Consider the following 19,355-nt stretch of genomic DNA (forward strand, 5'->3'; position numbering starts at 1 on the left):
GGTGGAGCCCGTGACTTGGAATCAAATGACACATCCTGCCCCTAAATCTCCATCACGCAGCAGGCTTGAGCCTGGCCCAGTGGGGCCGTGGTCTTGTGCCCGACGTCAGACAGGGCGAGGGGAGGCAGCGCCCTTTGAACTTGGCGAGTGGCTGTGGGCCGGTTTACGTGTCTGGAAGCATGGTGAGTCTCTCCTCCTCTCCTGGGTTGGCTCATGCAGCCCCACCACCGGGCCTGCGTGGCATCTGTGCAGCAGGCCCCCTGCAGCCGTCCCTCCGCTGGGCAGAGGACGCTCCATGTCCCCGACCACGACCACTGCCAGGAGCTCCCCAGTTACTTCTCATCGGAGACTCTTTCTGTGAGCTCGCTTACTAACGTAGAGTTCCGAGAGGCCCAGCAGGCGACGTGTCGGTGTTGGGCAAGTTACTTGATCTCCGAGAGCTTCGGGGTCATCTCCCGTCATGGGGGGACGGTAGGCAAGGAAGGGGGATGTCGACGCAGCGCCTGTGGCAGTAGCAGGTGCGCAGCGGGCGCGGAGGGAAGGACGGACAAGTCCCGACAGGAGCACGTCAGGAGGGCGCGTCCCGTAGGCAGGCAGGGGGGAAACAGTGCCCAGAACCGTGCCTTCTCGTCCCTGGTAAAATGTCCGGGTGACTCCCTGACATCGCTCGCTTGACGCAGCGCAGGCAGCGTCCAACCACTCCGTGGGCGCGGGGGCCAAGACTGACCCTGCTTGGGTCACAGCACTCAGCGTTAGTCTTGTCTCTTCCCGGGAGCTCAGGGTCACCCAGGATACCAAAGAAGCCACTAATGTGGTCGTCAAAGGCTGCGAACCAGGCAGACAGGGCGCTGGGGTTAAAAACCCAGCCGACCCTGATAACCATTGTCATTTCCCCGGAGCAGTGATGGGCTGCTGGGCGGGGGCTCTGAGGCCCAGGGGCCGCAGGCCTGTGTGCCCACAGTGACACCAGCAACTGTGATGTGGTGCCTTGGCAGGGAGACGGCCGTGTGCATCTCAGACTCTGCATCCCGGGCAGTCAGTGTGCTGATGGGTTCCTCGGCCGGCAACAACCTAATGGACTCTCTGTTCTGAGTAGACCTGATGCCATGGTGAGCAGCCTCCTTCCAGCGCCCAGGCACGAGGGTGGGACCCGCCGCTGCCCAGAGGGAAGGAGGTGCCTTCGTGCGTCAGGTGGCTTTCAGCATCTGCCAGGGGTCCCCTGCAGGCGTAGGTGTGGGGAGGAGGGACCAGCAGCAGAACCCCAACCACACAAGGGCCCTACGCTGACGAACAGGCAGAGATGAAATCATGAAACTCGGCGGGGGGCTGGGGGCGTAGCAGCTGCTCCAGGTCAGAGCAGATGTGAGACTCGCTTAAAAGAGGAAGACCCTCACTAATCAATCCAAGGAGGCCAGCAGCTTGCAGGAAGTTCTGCAAATGTGGTGACCCCCCCACCCCTACCCCTAGCCTTAGGTGAATTCCTTCCACCCTCACAGGGTCCCGCTCCACCTCCCCGAGAAAGGGCATTTCTCTGGCGTGGGGCCCAGTCCCCCGAGCCCAGGGCACACGGCAGTAGAATGGAAAAATAAGGCGTGCGGACCCTGAGGCCCGGGCCTGGGAGGCTGGCACTCAAGTTGGCTGTGAAGACAAGAGGAAGAGAACTGACGGACAGACGGCCACACTTGTGCACGAGCCAGTGTGGAGTCCTGCACTAACATCTGCTCCGACTTGCTTTCCTTCTAACCCCTGCGAAGGGGGGACAGCCACAGGAGGGTGAGGGGTCCGTGGGGAGACATGTATTTCACGGGAAGGAACCAGACTCGCAGGTCGATGCTTATTGGAAGAACTGAGGGTCAGTTTTCGACATGGTAGGTGCCGGCACATTCTGTCTGCCAAGGGGCAGAGAATAAATATTTTCGGCCGAGGGCCACGTGTCTGGTCACTTGACAGGGCTCTGCCGCTGGGTCTGACGAGCCGTCCGGGACGATTCCACACCGATGAGTCCGGATGGCTGTGATCCCAGGAAACGGTGCTGACAAAAGCAGGGAGAGCCGGACGGGGCCACGGGCCAGGGTCTGCCGCCTCCGGTGCCCTGGTCTTCTGAAGAGAGCGACCACACTTCCACAGCTGAGAACCAAGTCCGAAGGGGGGTGCAGGACCAGCCCCAGGTGTGTGACTACCAGCTAGACAGGTGTATCACGCATTCACACTTTCCGAAAGCTTCTTATCAAGAGTCTCCCAAGCGCCGGGTACAGTGCAGGCCGGGAGCGGGTCCAAGGCAAATGAAGCCAGGCCCAGCTGTGCACAGGCTGCAGGTCGCTGTCCCAGCCTACGCTGCAGTGCCTCAGCCCGGACAGAGCTTTGTGGTTCTGCTTGGAAAGTGTGTGTGTGTGTGTGTGTGTGTGTGTGTGTGTGTGTAGGTGTGTGTGTAGGTGTGTGTGTGTGTGTGTGTGTAGGTGTGTGTGTAGGTGTGTGTGTGTAGGTGTGTGTGTGTAGGTGTGTGTGTAGGTGTGTGTGTGTAGGTGTGTGTGTGTAGGTGTGTGTGTAGGTGTGTGTGTGTAGGTGTGTGTGTAGGTGTGTGTGTAGGTGTGTGTGTAGGTGTGTGTGTGTAGGTGTGTGTAGGTGTGTGTGTAGATGTGTGTGTAGGTGTGTGTGTGTGTAGGTGTGTGTGTAGGTATGTGTAGGTGTGTGTGTAGGTGTGTGTGTAGGTGTGTGTGTATGTGTAGGTGTGTGTGTATGTGTAGGTGTTTGTGTATGTGTGTGTGTGTAGGTGTGTGTGTAGGTGTGTGTGTGTAGGTGTATGTGTGTAGGTGTGTGTGTATGTGTAGGTGTGTGTGTGTAGGTGTGTGTGTGTAGGTGTGTGTGTGTAGGTGTGTGTGTAGGTGTGTGTGTAGGTGTGTGTGTATGTGTAGGTGTGTGTGTGTGTAGGTGTGTGTGTGTGTGTAGGGGTGTGTGTGTGTGTGTACACACGCATGTGCGCTAAACACGTATCTATAATTTAGATGTATCATACACACAAGACAGCATCTCTGTAACACCTGGAGAAGGTCTAGCCCCTGCACCAGGAGGGAGAGGTCATCCGAGCACATACTAGTGTGCTGTGACTCGCTTACACCGAGACACCGCCGGCCCTGGCCAGATGGACAGAGATCCCCTACTGGCCTTCCGTCTGTCCTCGTTCATACTGATGCGTGCCTCCAATTCAGACACTCTTCGGCAGGACCTCTCAGGGCGTGACAGCGCTCTGCATTTTCCCTAAACGTCCACGCTCGTTCAGAATAAACGCTGCCCCGCAGTCACAGAGGGAGCCTAGGGGACAGTCTGTTGAGGACGTGTAGGCGAAACAAGCAACGAGGAAGGCTGCGCATCCCTGCAGCAGCCAAGGCGTGAGGACGGCACAGCCGAGGCCTGGGTGTGAGTCTGACTGGCAGCTAGCTCCCTGGGCTCCCGCTCCAAGAGCAAGGGGACAGAGCACTCTGGCTGGGCACCCTGTCCAGGGGTGAGGGGGTCCCTCTTGCCAAAGCCTACCCAGTTAATTGAGAACGAAGCCTTCCACCTGGTTAGCCGGGAGGGCCAGCTTTCAGAGAGGGGAGGTGAGTGCCGTTCATCCCTGGCTGGCCACTGCGGTTCTGCCCGGGACCCACGTGGACCTCTCTGGAAGACTGCCTTCCCCGGCCTCTGGCATGGCACCCCACAGAAAAGCAGGCCACTGTGAGCAGCGAGGAGAAAACAGCGCGGAGCGGGGATGAGACGTAAAAGGGTCCTAATCCTGCCAAGAGCACCCCATCCCTGCCTACTCCCTGTTCGGACGTGGAGACCTCAGCCGTGCACTGCCTAACGCTCTTGACAAATCAGTTTCCATGCCTCCCTGCACATTGGTTGTACCCACAACATTTGAAAACCTTCCAGCCAGCTGACTGCGGTCTGCCTCCTGGGCACTCGGCGTTTCCAGGATGCGGGAATGAGACTGGGGGGGCGCACAGAGTGGAAGGCCCCGGGTGGGGCTCAGCTCCGAGTCCACAGCCAGCCCTGCCCCTCCCTGCTCTGGCTGGGCTCAGGCAGGGTTCTGAACCTCTCAGAACCTCAGCCTCTTGCATCGTAAGAGAGCTAAGCATACCTGCCTCCCCAGCGTCTCGGGAGATTAATACAATACAGGAGACGGGGCTCTCAGCCCAGGACCGGGCATGCACACGGGGACAGTCACTGCCTTCCAAGTCACTCTGCTCCCAGGAGGCAGCCGGCCACGGGCCCATCGGCAGGGAGCCGAACGCCGTCAGGGCTGTGTGCTGCTGCAGTATGAAGACAGGCGGGTTTCCTTCCCAGGGCGAGGAGGGGTGGAGGGTGCCAGGATGGAGACAGCACCTCTGCACTCGCTTTCCGAGACATCAACGTACACATTTCTGTGGTGTCACAGACACAGCTGTGGACGTGAAGCCCGGACCCACGGGGTGAGACGTGGCGCATCCCCACCAGGGTCTCTGAGCCGCGTGTGCCGCGTTAGAGAGAACGGTCCACACGAGAAGAGGGACCTCAAAGCTTTTGTCTGCACTAAAGACAAATTTCCAGAGATGTCTAAGGATGTTGTCATTTCAGCCACTGCCTTGACACTCACAAAAGCTTACAGAGAGAGAGACAGACAGAGAGAGAGAGAGAGGGAACATCCTTGCTACCGATGTCCATCAGTAAACGTGTCCCACAAGCCCACTGTTACATTCTTTTTCTCCCCTTCACTCCTCCCTCCTCCTCCCTCCCACTGCTGTCCGAGCTGGGGCTGGCCTCTGCCCTCTCATTTTTCTTTACTGGCTGCCACTAACGGCTTTTACACATCTGTGGGGGGGGGGGAAACACATAACAAATTCCATTTCTAACGTCCAAGTATGCACTGTCACGTCTGCTGATGTCGCCACGGAAAGACACATGCTGTTCTCTCTCTCTAGTGTTTTCTTCATTTAATGCGCAGGGGCCGGGGGCCGTCTTCTCTGTGGCTTGTATCTCTATCACGTGATGTAAATGCTACGTTTTCACGTTCTTGAAGAAAAAATAATAATAATAGTTTTTCCATTTTTAATGTGAAAAATGAAGGAAATATATTTCTAAGAATGTAACACACGTTCCAAATTCTTGCTCTGGGCTTCATGTAGGTATCACACAGCCTTGGAATGTAGTTTAAATAATCTTCCTGAGCAGAGTGTCAAAATAGATTTCAAGTACCTCCCCAGCCTTTTTACGTTGGTCAGTGAGTAAAAGCCTCAGACCGAGCCAGGGGGCAGTTCAGACACCCATGTGCAGGTAAAATGAACAATTCAAGGTATGACATGCATGTATCCCAGAATTCATGTATCTTTTTTTTTAAAGGGATGAAATGCAAGTCTTAGAGTTCAAGAACTTTTTTTTTTTAAATCCCAGGTCATTTCTGCCAAGCTACACAAAAATAGTTCGTGTTAGGGCTCCCCCCCTGGATCTGTGGACAATCCCAAGTGAAATGCGGCTGGGCAGGGACACCCGCAAGCCTCCTCTTTTCTGAGCACCCCTGTACGCCCGCCAGCCAGCCTACACTGTCTGGTTTAACCCTCACAAAAACTCTGTGACGCAGGAGTCATCTCCACCAGGGAACTAAAGGACACGGTAAGGAATGTCCCCGACCGAGGTCAGAAGGCTGGTGAGCGGCAGTGAGGACAAATTCACATCTAGAACCTGTCAGGCCCACCACACACCCATTCTCTCTCTCCCTTCTCTGGAAAGGGGACACCTCTGACGTGTCTGAACAGGATGGAAGAGCAGGCACGTGTGCTGTTACTGCAAACCGGGGCTCCTCCTTCTGCGGGAAGGGGAGAAAAGGCTCCCTCCGGCACCCCAGACCGGGTGAGGTCCACGCAAGGGCATGCTCGGGGGAAAGCAAGCGTCCCGTGCGGGAGGCAGCAGGAGCCGCCGTTCGGAGGGATTCCCAGATTTAAAGTCTGTTGTTAAGGATTCATGATCAGTAAGAGGATGGCCCTCTGTGAGGTCATTCCAGAAAAAAAATCAAGGCTATTGATCTTGAAGCCCAGGGACCAGAATGCCAAGGACGGAATCTGTCCAGCAGCAACCCTGCTGGGGAAAGCGCCCCAGGGCCTGTCCGTACCATCTGTCACATGAGATGGTCACCAGCCCCACCAGGGACCCGTCTGGCTCGACCTCCCTCAAGCGCATGTCCAAGTTCACGTGAATACCAAGCTGAAGGGAAGTGTCCCAGGCAACATACAAATAAGCATGCGTGGATCTGAAAGGAAGGCTGTATATTTGAAAGGACATTCATGAGAACTGACTTCCTAGGTCAAGATGATCTAAAACTGGGCCTATTTTGACTAAAGATGGAGTAAAATTTTTTTGTTCTCTCGATAGTTCACTGGTTCTAGTAATAGGCTATCTCTCCAGATAAAAGTCTCACCACCGGACATAAGAATTTTGTAAATGACGAGACCAAACTTAAAAGATTTTCATCTTCAGCTACAAGAGCTCAGAAGCATTTGTTTAAAAAGCGAGTGCAGCCCTGGCCGGGTAGCTCAGTTGGTTGGAGCTTCCTCCCGATAGGCTCAGGTGGCAGGTTCGATCCCCAGTCAGGGCACATACAAGAAACATCTAATGAATGCATAAATAAGTGGAACAGATCGATGTTTTCTTTCTCTCCCTTCCTCTCTCTTTCTGAAATCAATACATTAAAAAAAAAAAAAAAAAAAAAAAGCCAAGTCAGGCTTTTGAAACAGAGCACAAAAAAAGCTTCCCCGAAGAGTAGGCTCTGATTTAAGTGTGTTACCTAAACTGTTCTAAAAATGCACATCAAAAGAAATTACCAAAGATAAAGGCCTCCATGGTTATTTACCATGGGAACCAGGGGAGCAGGCACCACAGGAACACTTTCAAATTAAAAGCTGTGGGTCCGCCAGAACAGGAGAAAGATGTCAACCTGTTTCCAGATAGTACATGCCCATTCCGATTTTCATTGTGATTTGGTAGCCAGTGCCACCAAAACTTATGTTCATGAACTGTCAGTAAATCAGAGCTTACGTCTGATCGCTCCTCCGGGGAAAGAGGGGGACGAGTTCATTAATTCAGCTTCAGCTCAGCCCTAAAAAGGTTGTTTTCTTCATTAATAATGGCTACTTGCAGTGCCCTCTGGGAGGAGTGACTCGCTTGTTATTGATATTATTTTTGGCCACTTAGCATCTCCTTGATTTCGGGGAATGGATGAAAGAAAACTGTTGTTTTGTCCCAGGGGTATCATATAACCAGGCAGTCCACCCGCAAAAGAATATTATTACTGTCTCCCCCACCCCACCCTGCCCCAATGTTTACGTGTGGATTTAATAGTATGGAAATGCGATTCCAGAACACAGAAAAGAAGACGTCCTGCCCTCATACGAGGGACCCTGAGTCTGTCTCTGTCCGGGTCTGCCTGGGTCGCTGACAGTGATCACGTGCGTGCCCCAGTCATAATATATTCTGTCCTCTCCGAGGCGCAGGGCAGGCAGGGAGCCGGAGCAGGGCCGTCCCGGGAGGCGGGGGTGAAGAGCGGCTGTGCGGTAAGCAAGCGAGGCCCCCGGGCTCCCGCGTCCTCTCAGGGGCCAAGACACCGCTCGCGCCGGACGCTTCCCTCTGGCAGCCGGGGCTGGTCACGCAGCACCCTCACTGCTTCCCGGTGATGCTGGTGATGCTTTGTACTGAAACCTCGCAGGAAAGGACGCTCCCCTGGTCTCAGGGAGTCCCCGGAACAGCAGTGCCACCCCATCCGCAGAGCTGCCAGGCGATACAAGTTCACCTGTCAGCACTGCCTCCCCAGGGCCACCAAGGTCATTATGAATAGGGGGTGTTTCTCAGGGAAACTTCTTCACCCGCATTGCTTCTGGGATAAAGAAAGGAGGAGGTGGGGCTTGTTTGGGGGGCAGACGAGGCTGTTTATTTTAATAACCAGGTGTGGGAAGCACCACGAGCTGACCTTTTCCACGTATTTGGGGGAATTTAAGAGGGAATGATGCTAATGTCTGCAGACAGATGCTCTCACCTGCTCCAGCAGGGAGAATCACAGACTTCCTTTTCAGAAGCACAGGGTACAGTTTCAGTGAATCCAGCAGGAAACTCTCTCACTCATTCATTTATTCATTCATGGTTGAAAAGCATGCCGTAAGCACCTGCTTACACTTCTGGTTCCACTGTGGGCACTGACTATTCATCAAGAGACAGACAGACAGAGCTCTCTGCCCTCGTGATGCTGACACTCTAGTGGGAACACAGACTAACAGTAAAATAGTTGCTCAGATGAGGGCCCGCTCCACGGTGATCGGTGTTGTAAGTTAAGCAGGGCGGGGGGGGGGGGGGGGAGGCAGGGTGCTAACTTCCTAAGCGTCCCAAAAGAAGCAGATGTTTACCGTGCGCATGGCCAGCATAAAACCAAATGCTAGGTCTGCGAAGACGGATAAACCACATGCTCCAAGTCATAGGGGACAAAGGCGCCCAATCTCTTCATCAGTACCCCCTGGGGCACGGTCTGTCAGACAGCCGCACAGGGGGCGCCGAGAATTCCCCAGGGGCTGTGCTGAGCTGCCCAGGAGGGGACAGCAGTTGGGCCGGAGCCCAGGACGGAGGTTAGAACAGGTGCGTAGAAACACAGGTCTGCGGAAAGGGTGCTGCTTTTCGAAGGAACCACAATGTGACTTCCTTAATATATAATAGAAGCGAGTCTTCCTTCTGGAAACATACGCGCTGTAGGTTTTTAGTGTCGGGAGGGTCAGATCTATGTTTTTATTCATCCTCCCCCATGGCCCCGCCCCCCAGCAAAGAGCCCTGCCCAGCACGGACGCACAGAAAGCATTAGATGAACTTGACCACGCAAGCGTGGTGAAAGCCAGTTAGTCATTCTGGCTCATTTTTAGCAGAGTCTTTTAAGATCTATCACTAGAATATTACATAGAAATAACCAGGAGTGCTGAAAATTACCCCCGTGTGTTCCATAGGGATCACACGGGGTGTGCACGTCAAGCTAGCTCTTCATGGGTCAGAGTCTCAGTTCTGGTTCTGGGAGAATAGCACGTGTACCATTTTTGAGAACTTTACTCTCTGGCAGAGGAAAAAAAATAATAAGGAAGGAAGACCAGCCTTCACTTATGAACAGGGTCTACTCCAAAACATAACTGTATAAAGTAATTTGTTTGGACCTCAGCATACTTGCCAATCAGCCAAAATTACAGACAATGTTGGGGTTCCCAGACAAGCTCTCCGTTTCCTTTCCAGCTGTACTGAGACTCCGAGGACGTTGTAAGACTTGACAGTCCCGTTCGTAGAGGGACACCCCTCTAGCCTGGGACTCCGGTTAGATCTCCCTTCATGGGGTCACCTCACGGGTGACTGTTTTATACAATTATCCACCTACAGATTCGGGAAGGGTCACCCGAGTCTATGGGGGAAAGAAGGGTTTGCTGTATCTCAGTCTCCGCGAGAACCCTTTCCTCCAAAAAGAAGCCCCAAGACGGACCGAGGAAACGCATCGTGAAGTGTTTCCGGCTTCACTGCCCGACCTAACGCCAAGAGGCGAAAGAGACAGGAGAGAACCCGGGGCCATACAGTCAAGGGTGGCTGGTTCAATTCTCACCAGGCAAACAGTTCAGCGATTCTTACAGAGCAACTCCAACGCCGGCATGGTCCTAGCACAGTCAAGGCACGGGACGAGAAACACGGACTGGAATCTTTTGCAAGCTTTACGTCAAGTCTGAGCTGCTGAATCCCACCAGCACAGAGGCCCGACCACCCTCCCCGCTCTCCAGCCCCAGTCCCTTTCACCTCTGATTGGCTGTTCCAGCCCTCATTTCCTTGTATCCACAAAGCTCTACGGACCCCTCTCCCACGACAGGCACCTCGGACGCGGAGCGGCCGGGCTGACAAAGAAAAACGCAGAGTGCGCCATGACAAGAGGGCAGGACAGGTGTCCTGGCAGAGGGAAGAGACTGAGAGCAGGACAAAGGGGACATGAGGAGGGCCTGGGGCTGTGGGGCTCCCCAGGGCACTTGCTGAGGACACTAAGAGAGCTTCGAGACAAGCGACCCACTTAGACATCCCTCAGGCCCAGAACGCGGGGATGCCCCAAAGAGGTGGGGGTTGCTGTTACATTGTGGTCCTAAAAAAACAACCTCAGTTAAAAAACAGGCAAATGGCTTTGTCTGCGTGGGGATACCAGGCCCCTAAGTGACACAGAGCTGCCAGCCTAACACAGCAAGCCGGCTGCTGACTCAGAGACCTCCTCTCGGCGCCTGGGAGACAGGAACTGGTCCTACTCCGTGCCAGTGGAAGCCAGTAGTGCCTTCTGTGGACCAACCGATGATCTTGGTGTTTGTTAGGAAAATCAATGGCATATTGCTTTAACACGCCGAGCATGGATGTTCCCCAAACTCCTATCGTGGAACGGTGTATAAACTGGATAAGTAGTTGCGTTTCCATGGCTATATGGGGAACGTCTAAATTCACCTGAGCTACGGAAGTGCTGATAATAAAGTAACTCCCCTTCTAGGGCATAAGCTGGGGAATGCCTCGTGAGAATGGAGACCCAGGTACAAGCCAACACTATAGCCGGGGCAGGGGCGGGGCAGCCTCCACAAGTCACCGGGGGTCATGGAAAATGGCGGACTCTGTCCACGTGTGGAAACTTAACTTCTCCCAACAATAGTTGTGGCATCACTTCATGCCTCTCATGAGCGTCACTTGGAGACCTGGTACGTGGAAATGCCCTTTAAGACGCCGACCTAACTAATAGCTCAGGTACCCGGAAGAGACGACTGCGACGCAGACCTGGGCAAGAATGCAGAAGGCAAGACACCGTGTCTCAGGGCCCCAGAGCGAACGCCGGAAGGAGGAGAGAGATCAAAATGAAGGGGATCAATTCAACAAGCGCCGATATTTACCACCAAGAGCAGCGAGCATGCTGCTCCCTGTCTGGCAGCGAGCATGCCCCCAGCCGAGGGCCGCGTGAACACCCGAGAGTGAGCTCGGAGTGGCAGTGCCAACGCCCTGTGCCACCTGTGGTGTGAAGACCACCATGACAGGAACCCACCTGGAGTTCCATGTCAGCCCAGCTGCCGCTCGCTCACGTGCTAGAAACCCTGCCCTTGCTAGAAAACCCCACACCATCTATAAGACCGGGAAAATGGGCAGCGGGCCCCACGCACCGTACGCCCCGCACGGACCTGTGGAGGGCTGACTCACGGAGGGCAGACCTGCGGCCGGCCGCGTGCCCCACGCACCGTACGCCCCGCACGGACCTGTGGAGGGCTGACTCACGGAGGGCAGACCTGCGGCCGGCCGCGTGCCCCACGCACCGTACGCCCCGCACGGACCTGTGGAGGGCTGACTCACGGAGGGCAGACCTGCGGCCGGCCGCGTGCCCCACGCACCGTACGCCCCGCACGGACCTGTGGAGGGCTGACTCACGGAGGGCAGACCTGCGGCCGGCCGCGTGCCCCACGCACCGTACGCCCCGCACGGACCTGTGGAGGGCTGACTCACGGAGGGCAGACCTGCGGCCGGCCGCGTGCCCCACGCACCGTACGCCCCGCACGGACCTGTGGAGGGCTGACTCACGGAGGGCAGACCTGCGGCCGGCCGCGTGCCCACACCCGTGGTATGTGTGTCGAGAGGAGAATGTTCTCCTGAAATCTAAAACCAGGCATCCCCGGGAATGTGAGAAAAGGAACAGCAGTTGGGAAATTGAGATTTTATAGAGAAAACAGTGGTTGTGCAGCAGCGGCTGTAGGAACTGTGCATTAAAGTCAATCCAGTCATCCACCCAATACTAGTAATTACTGTTAAATTCCATAGAATTAACTTCCACCTGCCAACCATTCTTCTCTGAGACGCTGATAACTTTGCTGGACTTTGCTTCTGATAACAGGCACAATGAAAGATATATATATATATATATATATTTTTTTTTTTTTTTTTTTTCCTTCCCTCCCTTCCCTGACCTTTGGAAACAATGCTTTCCTTAGGACTCGGTATTGCTGTGTGTCCGCCACTCAGGACCCCCCCCCTTCATGTTCTCCGAGACGCAGAGCAGGCCGCGTGGAGGTGGACGTGGCCAGGCACAGAGCTCCTGCGACCTTTCCCTGGCATTTCTCAGCGCCCTGTCCACCACCTGGGGCCTCAGACTCCCCCCCCCCGAGAGGCGGTCATGAGAAGGCGGATGCTGCCTGCCACTCCTGGCCCTGCTCGTCTGCCCCTGCGTTCCAGGACACAGCCCTGGCATCGATCAGGCTGACACGGGCCCTTGTCCTTTCTCCTCCATCACTCCTGTGGCTCGTCGCAAACCCCACTGCACCAGCGTGGCCGTGTGCCTGCTTTCCCATCATGGCTGTCATTCGGTTGTTTTATAAATTCTACTCCTGATTGCTTCTTTCGATGTTGATCCACAACAGGAGTGACTAAGGACTTGCACACCCAACACGGTCCCCTGCAGTGCTTGTGGGGTTATTGTAAAATAAATGCGCAGATGTGTATTTTCATATTCAGAAGTTTTTGGTCATGACAATTCCAGAATTGGGGCAGATTACTCAGAAGCCTAAGGTAGCTGGAGACACTGGTAACTGGCATACAAAGTGGAACTTGACAATCCAGGCCACTACAGAGAAGGGCCCCTGAACTTTCCTTCAAATGGGGGAGCCCTGGCCAGAGGTCCATGCCATCTTTCATGAACGACTCTCATTGTACTCTGTGAAGAGGACCAAGATTTTATGAAGAAACCTGCCTCACTATGAAGCAGAAGTGGAGACGACTTGAACCCTGGACCCCACGGACACCACGTTGTAGTGTCAGCTGGTGCGAAACCTTCTGCCTGCACAGGTCTGCAGTAACAACCCACCGCCGTGTGCTCGCACAGAGCCCAGAAGCCTACATCTCTTAAGTTCCTAGTTCAGCAAAACCCACCAAGATCAATGAGTGTCCAAAGGGCATCAAGCGAGGAGAAGTTCAGGGTCCGGGAATTGGTCTTGGGTTGGAAAAGTGTTCTGGAGGGATGGGGGGAGACAGAGGGGGGAACAACGGGTCAAAGAAACTAAAAAAGTACTAAAAAGTATCTTGGACTCTTGGCACTGTCCTTGGTGCTGAATATTTTTCCCCAAGTTATTCATGGCTCAGACCGGGGGTCAGGAACCTTTCTGGCTGAGAGAGCCATGAACGCCACGTATTTTAAAATGTAATTCCATGAGAGCCATACAACGACCCGTGTACGTTACGTATTATCCAATAAAAGTTTGATGTTGTCCTGGAGGACAGTTGTGATTGGCTCCAGCCACCCACAACCACGAACATGAGCGGTAGGAAATGAATGGATTATAACACATGAGAATGTTTCATATTTTTAACATTATTATTTTTTTAATTAAAGATTTGTCTGCGAGCCAGATGCAGCCACCAAAAGAGCCACATTTGGCTTGCGAGCCATAGGTTCCCGACCCCTGGCTCAGACCATAAAATACTGACATACGGTAGCTGACCGTAATGGGGTAACAAGTAGTGAGTGCTACAAAGATCAGAGCAGTGAAAGTCCACATTAACAACGAGCATGCTTGCCACTGGGGTTCAAAGGGGCTCCCAATAGGAAAAAAGTGAAGACCAGAGCTTTTCACAATTTATACTTTTCATTTGATTTTAGCCCCCAGTTGGATTTTTTTTTTTCACTAGATTTGTCTCTTACCAAACTTCAATATGAGAACACAAAGGCTGCATTATTTGGTCAAATTACTATGAACCACATGCTCAGGGTGGGCCGGGCATTGTGACAAGCACAGGATGATAAACCGAGACGAGGTAATACGCTCCTCAAGCCAAAGGGAAGAGAGGCTTCGCCAGTGGAACAATTCAGCTGCAAGACTGAACATTTGTAATTTTCGATCAAGACTCTCTTTCCTGCAGCATTCCCACCAGCAGTCCAAGCTGCCTTCTCCGAACTTCTCATCACAGAGCTCTCTCTGGCCCTGCTGTCCTTGGAGAAGTATCTGCTCTCAAAGTGGGTGATCCTTCTGGTGGCAACGGTGATCTAGAAAGATAACCGTTCCAAGTACTGGTTTTCTGACTTGTGTCCAAGTGAGAAGAAAAAAAAAAAAAAGAAAATTTTCACCTGGCTTTCTGTCCCCTGCCAGGTAGGAACAACCTAGCTGTCGCATCTACATTTGGAGAACACAGCCTTCGGCTGCTACAACGCAGTTATTAATGGGCCCATAAAATGAACAGCAAAGCGAAACCCTACAGCTTGGAGGCTCCAAGGACAATTAGGCAGATTATCAAAGCAATAAGCACAATGTATTACACAGGTTATGTCCTCAAATGCTTAAAAAAATAAAAAGTTTAGCAGGCATACCTTGATTGACATTAGCCGCTGAGGCCGCCGGAGACTTAACCACGGGACACTGGGCACCACTTGACATTGTACCCAGAAGCTAATCTCTCGTTGGCCTCGACTTCTACACACTCCCTCTGTAGACTCCAGATGTCCTTTAGACAAAAGCAAGGTTGTCAACAAAACCTGACAAGCAGGCGGAAGGGTCTCTCCAAGAAAAGATCAGGGGCGGTGAGAACCGCTGCTCGGACCTGGTGGAAACAGGACTGAGGAGTGGGTTTTCTCTGAAAGTAGCTAAGACACCAGTGGGCACAGATAAGTCTCCCGTAAGGACTCATTTGCTCCTTTATCAACAGAAGTCAGCCAAACCTTACAGTACAGCAGGGCGGAGTCGGGTGGGCGGGGCTGTAAACAAAAGAAAGCAAGAGAAAGGGGGTGGGATGAGTGAGGCTGGGAAGGGAGGGGCTCGGAGTGGAGGGTAAGAGGAAGCCTTTCCACGCCATTCTCGAACCATCTATAAGAAACACTCTCCACTGGTTTCCCACAAAATTTTAAACAGTGTCTCCAAAGAGCTCCCTGTCTGACATGCTCTCTACCCCACCCACTGCCGTTTGTCCCCTCTGTCCTAGCCCCACGGGCCCTTTCACCCTGTCCTGCGAACAAGGCCAAGTCATCCCCATTGTCAAGTTCACAACATGGTGCTCCCTCAGCTGTGCTCTTCCTTAGATCGCCAGATGACTGCTTTTATTATTACTGTTATTGTTTATGTCATCATCGTTCATTCAGGTCTGATGTCCAACGACCTGTCCTCACTGTGCCAGCCAAAGCAAGCCTTCCCAGCACGCCCCTAGCACACCACCGTGGCCCACATGAACCACCCCTCCGCCCGGCCGCTGCTCATGTGTTCCCCTGCTGCCGGTCTGCCTCTCCCACTCCACTGTGAGCTTTGTGAGGACAGGGGCTCGATGTTGTCCCCAAGTATCCCCTCAGGAGCCAGCATAATGCCTGGTGACCAGTAGGCACTTACTGTTTGCTTACTGACTATAATGGGGGGGGGGGGGTGTGTGAAATGTGTGCTTTTTACCAGGTGATGAGAATCGAGTCTTCTGTATGGCTTTAGAAAAGCAACTTCTAACTGAACAAAGCCCAGAGTCCTAGAAGAGAGTCCTCTCGTGCATGCCAGGTGCCTGCAGCCTCTGTCTGTCCCTGTGGGATTTGGTGCCTGCCCCACGCTGGCAATTACAGAGAGCAGAGTGCTAGCCCCAAGGTGGAGGGGCATCGGGGCACCGAAGCCTAGAGTCCCAGCATGATGAGCCCCAGAACTTTGGTGTCACTGTGCCCTCCTCTATAGGATAAGGGCAGCATCATTAACCTGAGGACTCCGGGCTCTAATGGAAGGGAGACAATGGGAGCCCTACAATACAGGGCAAGGAAGGGGTGCTGATGCTGATGTGGCTTGACAGACATTTGTCACCAGCTCTAGGACAGGGAAGTCATCTGTGCCCTTGGGAAAGGGTTAAGAAACAAGCCACTTCCCTGATTTTCCCCATTTCCCATTTTCTTTAAAAGCCTACGGTTTGCAGTTAACTAGCACATGACAACCTTCATGGGTGCTCTTCCCTGGCAGGAGGTGAGTCCTTGGTAGGGGGGCAGTCCCTCACCTGCCACCCGCCCTACCAGTGTGACAGCACATTCCACATCCCACAGGTCATTGCTAGGACAGGGACTCAAGTCCATGCCCAATTCACTGTACAAAACAACCCTGGTCAGAAATGGGCTCAGGACCAGGCGCTAGTCAAGTAAGCGGGGTGGAGAGAGGCGCCTGGTAGATGTGACAAGGCGTGGAAGGATGCACAAGGTCAAGGTCATAGCAGGAGGAACCCTGTATCGGTTCCACACCTCTGGGGCCAGGTGAGAAGGTTCGGGAGAAAGCTTGCTGGGTAGGGGGTAACACCCAGGCTCCTCCCTGGTGCTCTCCTGACAAAGTCAAAGGGAGGGTAAAAAGGCCACGGATGGGTCCCAAAAGGGAGGTGATGGTGGATGGTCAACATAAATGCCACCATGCTATGACTCCAGTTCATTCTCAGGGAGAATGGGACACAGGCTACAACAGGCAGTAGGTTGGGACAGAATGTGGTCACTTAATTAATAAATGCACAGAGCTCCAAGGCCGAGTCCCAGTTTACCAAAGCTCACCAAGACAGCGTGGCATTGAGCCGGAAATCCTTTGTTAAATGTTTACATAACACAAGAAACATATAATGAGAAAAACAAGTCATTTTCGATGCAAAGCCCGTGGTGCACGCAGGAGGAGTCTGCTCCGTGCGGGTGATACAACACCGGCCGTCCGGGGGACAGGCACCCTCTGTGAACACAGCCACGACGCCAAGTGGCTCCGGGCGTGCGCACCGGCCCCCGAAGTGTGGGTCAGCCAATTCAGATGGGAGCTTTCCTTCTGCAACAATTTAACAAACCCTGGTGATCATGTTTGTTCCCGGGTAAAAGGTAATATTCAGAAACAAACAAACATGCCAGCATGTTAAAAAGATCGGAGAGGAAAAGCCAGCCGACTGGTCAGAGAGACTGAGAAAGCTCGCCCACACTAGCTTCTTGGGGTGACTGTCCTGAGATGTTCCAGGCCTGGTCGAGGGAACTCTGATACCATCCCTTCCAGCGTGTACAGCAGTCCCCGGGGTACTACCGGAAAAGGCTCCAGCATTTTTTTTTTAGCAAGAGGAGAGTTGTCTACGGCCATACCACCCTAAACGTGCCCAATCTCGTCTGATCTCGGAAGCTAAGCAGGGTCAGGCCTGGTTAGTACTTGGATGGGAGGAGAGTTAGCCACCCTCACCCCCACCACGATCTCTGTCCTCACAGCTGCGGAGTTCATCAGAGAGTGCAGCCAGCTGAAGACAGCGAACAGGGACGCATGGCCAGAGCCCCCCCAAACCAGGGCGCGTGGCAAGGACCCCGAGATACTCGGTCACAGGGCTGGCACACTGTTCCCTCTGAACACCCAGAGGAAATATTCAGGATTTGCAAACCAAGAGGCAAAACCAAGGACTCCGTGTCGGTACTTAAAGGAAAAACCTAAGTACGTCTTATGATCTTAAAACCGTACCCATGGACACGGAGCCTGACTCTCAGTCTTGTTCACGTGTTCCGAACATTATTATCACTTCGATGCTTTTCTAACCATTTAAAGATGTAAAATTCATACCGAACTTGCTGGGCAAAGCCAGGCCAAGGGCGGGCTTAGACCCGAGGGCAGCAGTGTGGAGGCCCCTCCCCCTAGGAGGCCATGAGGTGGCTGGGCACACAGCGATCCCGCCCGTCCACAGGGCTGGGGCGGACCCCTCCCCCCACCTCCACGTTTCTCTAAAGCGGCACAAATACCAAGTTGCAACGGAGCATCCCAAATTCCCTCCGCTTATAAAAAAATCAGATTGCTGACTCCACCCCGCAGCTCCTGCTCACAATCCAAACTGAACGTCACCATCATCCCCGCGGCTGCTGTCTATGGGGGGGGGGGGGCGTCCACGCCACCGCGCAGGCACGCAGGGGGGCACCAGCGTGGACGGACCCGTTCCGTCATCGGGACGGAGGGACGCTGGCCCCGCCCACCGGGGAAGGCAGCGCGTAGGTGGGGTCTGCTGGGGAGAGCCTGCGGCCACCATGCCCCACCCTTGTAATGCTCCTCTGTTCTTATCTTGTAGGCTTTCATATCGGACTGCGCAAGACACAGCTAACTGTGACACGTGCAGGAACAGTGCATGTATTATCTATAGGTATGTTCACGTTCTCCCCTCTTCCCGCTTCCCTGTTACGTGTTAACACATGACGGGGGGCCCGCCCACGCGGGGGCCGCCTCAGACAGAAAGTCAAGGGCGTTATCTGACCATCCATCTAAGCCCCTTCTCCACACTCCCTTCTCCCCCCAGCCCCCAGGTGTAGGGTCCTGGGAGGATCCAGGGAGGAGAGCCAGAGCGCGTGTCTCTGGCTAATAATGTCTCTCAGCAGTTTCAAACACCAGTGTGGGTTTGATGGCCCTGCACCCTGGGAACCGAGAGCCAGGAGCGTCGCTCATACCGGGTGTTGTGGGGAAACTGTGAGATACAAGCCCTTCAGGTGGTTCGGACCAGAGGCCCAGAAGCCCTCTGGGGGTGCCAGGGTCACCACGGAAGACCCACCCTGCCCACAGCAAATGGGCGGCCTGTTTCCTGGGAGCTCCCGAGGACCCTGGCGTAGGAGTCCCCTGGGGCATAATCCCCTGTCTGGAGCCCCAGCAGCTGGTCTTCCCGTCTTTATATCTGAAGTTTGTTCAGATTCCTCACATCAACAAGAACGCAGCGGAACGTGCAACAGGCGAAAGCCCTGCTGTGGGGTCATGGCTGTCAGTTAGGGTTTCAAGACACAGTCACAGCCTTCAGAGGTGACATCCTTTTCTGTGTTTGTTTTTCTTCCTGGAAATGTAATTTTCAAAAACAAGAGAGGATGAGGGAATTGATGATTTAGTTCATTTTTAAGAATTAAGCCTGAAGAACCGTTCCAGTTGACTTGCCAAATTACCAAAACCATTTCTAACTAAACAGTTACATATGTAACAATGTGTCAAGGAACTCTCACCTGCCTCGAAATACACCTTCTAAACTCATGTCCTCAGTGACCATCCTCTCATCAAAAAGACAGGGGGAGGGGGGGCATAAACACCTTCAACAGAGCGAAACGCTTGAACGCCCACAATCTAGGACCCATCGCATGTCAGTAAGGGAGGGAGGACCTCGCAGGCAGGACCCGGGTTCTTTGAAAGCAGCAGCACCAGCTCCCCTGCGGCCCTCGTCTGGAAGCAGGGGCGGGCAGGCACAGGGCAGACCACCTCTCCCGAGCCTGTTCCTTAGAGCAGAAGATGTCCACAGAGGGAGGCTCTGCCTCCTCGGGGACACCGGGCTAGGTCCCAGCTGGGGAGGGGCCTTTGGCAGCTGGGAGGCAGAGGCCAGGGGTG

General features: G+C 53.9%; 2 protein-coding genes across 3 annotated transcripts in view; one reads left to right on the forward strand and one right to left on the reverse strand.

The window, feature by feature from the left end:
• Window positions 1–19,355, reverse strand: part of LOC136384597 (dedicator of cytokinesis protein 1) — a 432,442-nt gene that overhangs the window by 219,750 nt on the left and 193,337 nt on the right. The gene's annotated exons all lie outside the window — the stretch shown is intronic.
• INSYN2A (inhibitory synaptic factor 2A) overlaps window positions 1–19,355 on the forward strand; it is a 60,894-nt gene that overhangs the window by 25,068 nt on the left and 16,471 nt on the right. Inside the window, exon 3 of the mRNA XM_066354971.1 lies at window positions 18,070–18,141. Within this exon, the coding sequence (XP_066211068.1) occupies window positions 18,070–18,141 (72 nt within the window). The remainder of the gene's footprint in view (window positions 1–18,069; window positions 18,142–19,355) is intronic.

The sequence above is a fragment of the Saccopteryx leptura genome, chromosome 13, assembly GCF_036850995.1.
Source record: "Saccopteryx leptura isolate mSacLep1 chromosome 13, mSacLep1_pri_phased_curated, whole genome shotgun sequence".
Taxonomy (NCBI): domain Eukaryota; kingdom Metazoa; phylum Chordata; class Mammalia; order Chiroptera; family Emballonuridae; genus Saccopteryx; species Saccopteryx leptura.